The following is a 7,106-nucleotide window of genomic DNA, read 5'->3' as shown; positions in this document are numbered from 1 at the left end:
GGCTGGTCTGGACTGCAGGACTCCTTGCAAGCTGGATCTAGACCCACTTCCAGCAGCTGGGAGAATGGTGTTAAGTGTCTATTAAGGATGTGCAAAGCAGGCCCTATTCAATTCGGATTCAGCCTGAATCAGAGACACTGATTCAATTAATTGATTTGGATCACTGTCCCCGATTCGATTCAGTCGAATCCGAACCTGAAGATTTGATGCTGATTTGGAGAATCAGTGATTCGGCCATAGACACAGTTTAAAAAGTTTTTTCTACATACCCTGAGGTACCAGCATGGCTTGTGAACACTGCGATGCTGGGGCAGATGAAGCGTCCCAAATGAGTATGGGGGGGGCCTTCCACGTGCTCAGAGGTGAACCAGGAAGTGGACCAGAAACTACTTCTGGTCCACTTTCAGGTCCGCTGGGGAGCCCCCTGCACTCCCCCAGCTTGGCGATAGGCCACAGGAGGACCCCATGTGCCACCCCCCAGACCCAGGAGGCACAAGTTGCCAAGCCAGGGGGACACAGGGGGTCCCCCACACACTCCCCAGCAGACCCAGAATTGGCCCAGAAGTGCTTCTCATTCCAATTCTGGGTCTGCTGCTGAGTGCACTGGGGAGCCTCCTGCACTCCTGTGGCTGTGGGATGCTTCATGTGCCCCAGCATCGCAACATTCATGAGCCACCTGCTACTTAGAGGTATGTAGAAAAAACATTTAGGGCTCTGTCTATGTCTGAATCGCTGAATCTTTCCAAATCTCTCCGAACCAATTTAGAGAGCTTAAAGGGTCCTCCAATTCGATTGGGAGATTCAGGCACCAAATCGGGCCAAATCTCCACCAAATTGAATCGGGGCCAAAGCTTTGCACAGCTCTAGTGTTTACCACCACGGTCCCTGAGCCACTTTGGCAGAATTAAGCCGTGCAGCTCCATGGGCAAACATTGCTCACCCCACTATCCCCCAAAACACACCCCCGATGGGGCTCTCTACCTTGGAATCCCAACTCCAAATTCCAGGCTCCTTCAGGATCCAGATAACAGTTTCATGGTCTGTGTGTTTGATGCCCCTGAATTACAGGAAACCATACTCACTTTTTCTGCTTCTTCTGCTTCTCTTTCTTTCTGTTTCTTTTCCTCTTCTATTCGTGTTTTTATGTGATCTACTATTTCATTTAATTTTTCTTGTACAGCAGACACTAGAGTGAAGATCATTACCATCCCCAAGTTTTCTTCTACCTGTAACATAAAAGAAAGACATTTCAGAGGTTTACTAGTTCAGCAATTTATGAATAAGGACACACCCACTTGGAAAACACTATGCTTAGACCTGCAGCCATGGAAGTCATATTACTAAGCTGCCTTGTGCCAGTTTAAAACAAAAATGTTTGCAAAAAAATATATTTCAGAGGTTTTAGGCCAGTTAAAGTGATTCTGAGATAAGTATTGACATTTTGTAGATTACTGATATTTTCCTGGATCAAAGAAAGACAAAGGTGAAACAAATACGATCATCACCGTAGGTGCTAAAACCATGGTGCCTGGAGATAGTGGATGCCAAGGGCTCCTTTTCTTGAATAGTATATTCATTGTGAAACGATATATACATAGGCTAGGGAGATGCATTAACCTTTTCAATAGTAAAGCAGCAGGGTCTTAACAGAAAGGGGATTGGCAAGGTGTTGCTAACTGAAAAAGCATTTACAAAAAAAGAAGGAGTTCTAAAGCACAAGTTAATTAGTCACAAATCCCTGGTAGAAGCTAGTTTCTCTTCCACAAGCCAATGCAGGAGAGAAAGGTATCTCTATGAACTGTTATTAGAACCAAGGATGAGAAACACATGCTAGGATGGTTTTTCTAACAAACCTGGCAGTAAGGCCCCTGTCTTAATTTTAGTTTCTTTAGTGCAGCAGGACTTCTATATATTCTATTTAACTAAAAATACAACTAATTTCCTTTAGTAGGAAGTCTGAAAAATCAGAAACCTTATTTATGCTAATCTATTGAATTCAACTAAAGTAAATTCTGCTAAGCAAGGGTTGGGAAATATGGGAGGAATTAATGCACACACAGTCAGCATTTTTACATACAGTCAACATTTTTGTCAGTATGAACAGCCATTCATTTCTCTAGCTGAAAATTTCTGGGAACTTCTGGGGCAATCCTTTGTGGGGAGCAGCAGCTGCTCCATTCCTCCCAGTCCACTGTGGGGAGTGGAGCAGTGGGGAAAAGTTGTCTGCACTGAGAGGGGAAAGGAGGAACTAGTCTGGGGAATCCCAGGGAGCAGCCATTGTTCCTCTCCTCATGGTCTTCAGCAGGAGAGGAAGCAGCAATGCAATGCTTCCTATGAGCTCCCCAGACTGGAGTCCTACCTGGGCTGGGGAAGGAAAGGGGGAAGCTGCTGCTTGATTCCTTCTATTGAGCATACAGGCATTCATTCTAGCAAGAAAAACTCTAGCAAAAGGGAGATCTTCCAGGTATCAGCCTCAAAGATCTTTCTCCTAGATGGGGCATACTTCCTCTGGAAGGAAGTACACAAAAACTTGTTCACTGGTTCTCTACCAGTAGACCAGCACTTCTCCTGGCAGAAACATAATGCCTGTATCTGGCCTGTTTCAAATATTTATGAACTGTGGACCTTGCAATAGGCATCGAATTTATCCTACTTTAATTCTACCTTATTCATAGACTGCAAGGCTGGAAGAAACCTCGGGGGATCATCGGGTCCAGCCCCTTTACACCAGGCAGGAAAGAGAACAGGGTATCAGGTGACCCCAGCAAGGTGACCGTCCAGGCTCCTCTTGAAGATTCCATGGTAGATGATTGCACCGCCTCTGAAGAGAGCCTATTCCACAGTCTAGACACCATGGCTGTGAAGAAGTTTTTCCTGATGTTGAGTCTGAAACTGTCTTCCAGGTGTCTGTGGCCCTTACTTCTAGTTTTCCACAAGGGTGCCCTGGTGAACAGTTGTTCACTGAGCCCTTGATGTATGCCCTGACGTAGCGGTAAGCTGCCATGAAGTCCCTTTTCAGCCTTCGCTTTTTCAGGCTGAAGAGTCCCAGATCCCTCAGCCTTTCCTCATATGGCTTCCTATGCAAGTCTCTGATCATACGGGCCCTTCACTGGACTCTACTGAGCTTTACCATATCCTTGTTGAAGTGCAGCGCCCAGTACTCCAGTAGCGGTGTCACCAATGCTGAGTACAGTGGAAGAATCACTTCCCTAGTTTGCTTGAGATGCATCGATTGATGCATGTGAGGGTATTATTTGCCCTGTTGGCTACAGCATCTGCCAGCTCATATTCATACTGCGGTCTGTTTTCACCCCCAGGTCCCTTTCATTCATGGTGCTGGTGAGTTTGGCATTACTAAGCCTGGATGTTTGTACAGATGAAGCACTTTACATTTCTCAATGTTGAATTTCATTTGATTCCAATGCGCTCAACTTGCTAGTTTAGGTCCGCCTGTATCTGCAGCCTATCCTCAAGCATGACCCCACTTCCCCATAATTTCGTGTCATCCATGAACTTGGCCAATGAGCTCTTTACACCCCCCCTACTCATGTCAAAATCATTGATACAGGTGTTGAAAAGCACTGGACCAAGTACTGACCCCTGAGGGACACCACTGGCCTCTTCTCACCAAGATGACACAGATCTGTTCATTAGAACTCTCTGGGTCCTACCCTGCAACCAGCTCCCTATGCACCTAGCTGTCTCACAGTTAAGCCCACAGTCCTCCAATTTTCTCATGAGAACATCATGGGATACCAGTAACTAGATCAAAGGCCTTTTGGAAGTCAAGGCATACAATGTCAACCTCCTCTCCCTTATCCAGGTGGTGAGTTACCTGATCATAAAAGATGAGGTTGGTAAAACAAGACCTGCCTGCAATGAAGCCATGCTGGTTGTCATTCAAAATCCTACCTTCTGCAAGCCTATTGTATATAGACTCCTTGATGATTTTTTCCAGGATCTTCCCTGGAATAGAAGTTAGGCTGACTGGCCTATAGGTCCTCCTTCCATCCTTTCTTGAAGATGGGCACAACACTGGCCCTCTCCCAGTCTTCAGGGACCCCTCTGGAGCACCATGAATTTTGGAAAAGTTTTGCCAGTGGTCCTGTGATGACTTCGGCCAGCTCCTTCAGCACCCTTGGATGAAGTCAAGTCCTGTTGACTTATATATGTTTAATTTATTCAAATGATCACACACCACTTGTACAGTAATAGTAGGATGGCAGTCATTCCTACCCTGCTCATTCTGTACCCACTCTGGCATGGTTTTTCCCTTGGCCCGTTGAAAGACCAAAGAAAAATAGTTATTCAGGAGTTCATTTTTCTCCCGAGTGCTGGTAACCAGCTGTCTTGAGTTGTTAAGCAGTGATCCCACACTCCCATTTGTTTTCCTTCTGTTCCTTACATACCTAAAGAAGGACCTTCTTGTTGTCCTTGCCTCTCATTGCTAATTTTAGTTCAGTTGCCACCTTAGCCCTTTGAATCTGTTCCCTACAAGTGCGGGCCATTGTTGTATAGTCCTCCTTGGGGCATGCCCCAAGCTTCCATTGTTTGTACACCTTTCTTCCTTTTTAAGAGGACCATGATTCCCCTGTTTAGCCAAGAGTGTTTCCCAGCTCTTTTGTTACCTTTCCTCTATGTGGGAATGGACTTCCTTTGTGCTTTGAGGATCCTGTCTTTAAGGAACGACCAAACTTCATACACTCCTTTCATCTTCGGCTCCTGGTCCTGCAGCCCTTTCCCTACTAGTGACCCAAGTTTGTTGAAATTTGCATTTCTGAAATCCAAAACTTCAGTCCTGATATCTAATTTGTCTGCCCTAAGACGGCCAGTGAACATGCTGATTTCACTGTCCAAGCTACCTTCTATTTTTATGTTGGTCACCAGGGCATCCCCCTTGGCCAGGACCAAGTCTAGAATAGCATTATCTCTGGTTGGCTTGTGCACCTCCTGAGTCGGGAAAAGCTCTTCAATGCAGGTCAAGAAGGAATGCGACCAATCCAACTTAGCTGAGTGTTGCCCCCAAGAGATATCTGGATAACTCAAGTCAGCCACGACAACCATGTCCTGTGATTGTGTGGCCTCTGCCAGTTCTCGGGCGAACTCTGGATCAAGCTCCTCCCCCTGGTTTGGTGGTCTGTAGTATATACCTACAGTCAGGTAGGTATATAGGCCTCTTATTTAACATGATCAACTAAATCAACATTTCACTGCCATTTCTAAAGCTTTTATATACATATATATATTTTTTATGTGACTGAACCATCTCTTCTTATGGCATGTTATGGTATTTTATTTGATATAGAGAGAGCAAACTTTTCTATATAAATAAATACATACACACACAAAATTCAAACTGCTAAGTAATCTAGACTATATATATATATATAAGCAAAGGAACTAGCAATGAAATATTGATCAAGTTGACTCTGTTAAACAAGATAGACAGACAGATAGATAATAAAATGCCATAAGAAGAGTTCACTTTATATATATAATTCTAGATCGCTTAGCAACTTGAATCTGGTTTTGCAGACTCAGTGCCAGTCAGCCCCTACAACAGTAAATAAAATATACACTTTCTGGTTGTGGTAGATGTCAGTGCTTAGTGTCCTTGGTTCGCCTCTCAAACCAATGAATGCTGAAATGCCATCAACAGGAGTCTATACATACTTGTATTTCCATACCTGTTGCTCTAGTAGTTTTAATATGTCTGTGACATCATTATCTTCAAGGTTATCTTGGGAGACGATTTCATAAAGTGGAGTTTCATCTGGATAATTTTGTCTGTACGTAAATTTAAGGGTTGTCTGGACAGCTAGAGTATAGAAAAAGAAAAAGGCAATCTTAGCATGGACTACTTCAAACTTCATCAGTATTAATTTTTAAAACTTAAATCTAGTGCATTAACTAAGATCATTAACCCACAATATAATTTAAAATAACAAAACTAATACCATAATGGAACTTTATAATGTAGGAGTCTTATGCCAAAGTAAACGTCAGAGGTCACATATAACACTCTGCATGTATTGGCTATTTATATTGTTTTAAAAATACTCCAAGTTTTTTTATCATTTTTATCTTCAAGGAACTTTAGAAGCAGTAAGCAGTCTGTGCAAAACTCCAATGAAACACTGAAATTGTGTAAGCAAAGCCCCTTTTTAAAAACTGAGGGCATTATAATGTGGGGACAGATCCAATAGCATCTAAAAGTTGGACAACACACCACTTAATTTGTAGATGCCTGGTGAAGATGCTCTCTATAAAATGTAGAACCAACAAATCAGATCTAGAAGTTGAGACACTGGGAGGAGCTGAAGCTCACTCAATCTGGAGCTAACCTACAAGGAAACCCTGAGCTAACCTACAAGGAGACCCACAGTAAATTACTGTGTTTACCTGAGTTTAAAATGATCCCCCAGTGATTAGATTCTATTAATACATTTCCAACTCTAGAATCTAATTATTGGAGGATCATCTTAAACTCATCTCCCCCCACCCCCCACACAGCGGGGGGACAGGCAATAAGCAGTAATGGGGCATGCAGTAGAGGGGTAATGAAGGAGGCAGCAAGGGGGCAAATGTGGGGGGAGGCATAGAGCTTGTCCCCTGACACCTGTCCCCCTCCCAATTACCCACCTTGTGTCTGTCCCCCACAGCCTCAACCCACTCCTTTACCTGTTTTGTGCCTGCCTCCCTCCACTTCCCCGCTCTGTGCTGCTTCTGCCCCTCAGACTAGATGATCTATTCAGGTCCCTTCTGACCCCTACCTACTATGAAACTATGAAGCTGCCTATCCTGTGCTGCCTCATATTCAATTGTAAGACAAAAAGCTTTTCCTCCCTATATTAAGTGGGGAAAAACCTCCTTTTTAATTGAATCACTATAGTAAATGCCAGACCTCAAACGCTTTACTCAGGACTGGCCAAGTTCGCCAATGACACCAAACTTTGGGGCAAAGCATCCACGCCAGAAGATAGGCGGGTGATCCAGGCTGACCTGGACAGGATCAGCAAATAGGCGGATGAGAACCTGATGGTGTTTAACACCGAAAAATGCAAGGTTCTCCACCTTGGGAAGAAAAACCTGCAGCATCCTTATAG

General features: G+C 44.0%; 1 protein-coding gene across 1 annotated transcript in view; it reads right to left on the bottom strand.

The window, feature by feature from the left end:
• Positions 1 to 7,106, bottom strand: part of RWDD1 (RWD domain containing 1) — a 20,791-nt gene that overhangs the window by 7,964 nt on the left and 5,721 nt on the right. The window contains exons 3-4 of the mRNA XM_019537945.1: positions 5,688 to 5,818; positions 1,083 to 1,226 (exon numbers count right to left, since the gene is read on the bottom strand). Of these exons, the coding sequence (XP_019393490.1) occupies positions 1,083 to 1,226; positions 5,688 to 5,818 (275 nt within the window). The remainder of the gene's footprint in view (positions 1 to 1,082; positions 1,227 to 5,687; positions 5,819 to 7,106) is intronic.

This window comes from Crocodylus porosus, unplaced genomic scaffold (genome assembly GCF_001723895.1).
Source record: "Crocodylus porosus isolate Cpor-Errol unplaced genomic scaffold, CroPor_comp1, whole genome shotgun sequence".
In the NCBI taxonomy this organism is placed as follows: Eukaryota; Metazoa; Chordata; order Crocodylia; family Crocodylidae; genus Crocodylus; species Crocodylus porosus.
Note: the sequence above shows the minus strand (reverse complement) of the source record. Positions and strands in the feature narration are given on the sequence as shown.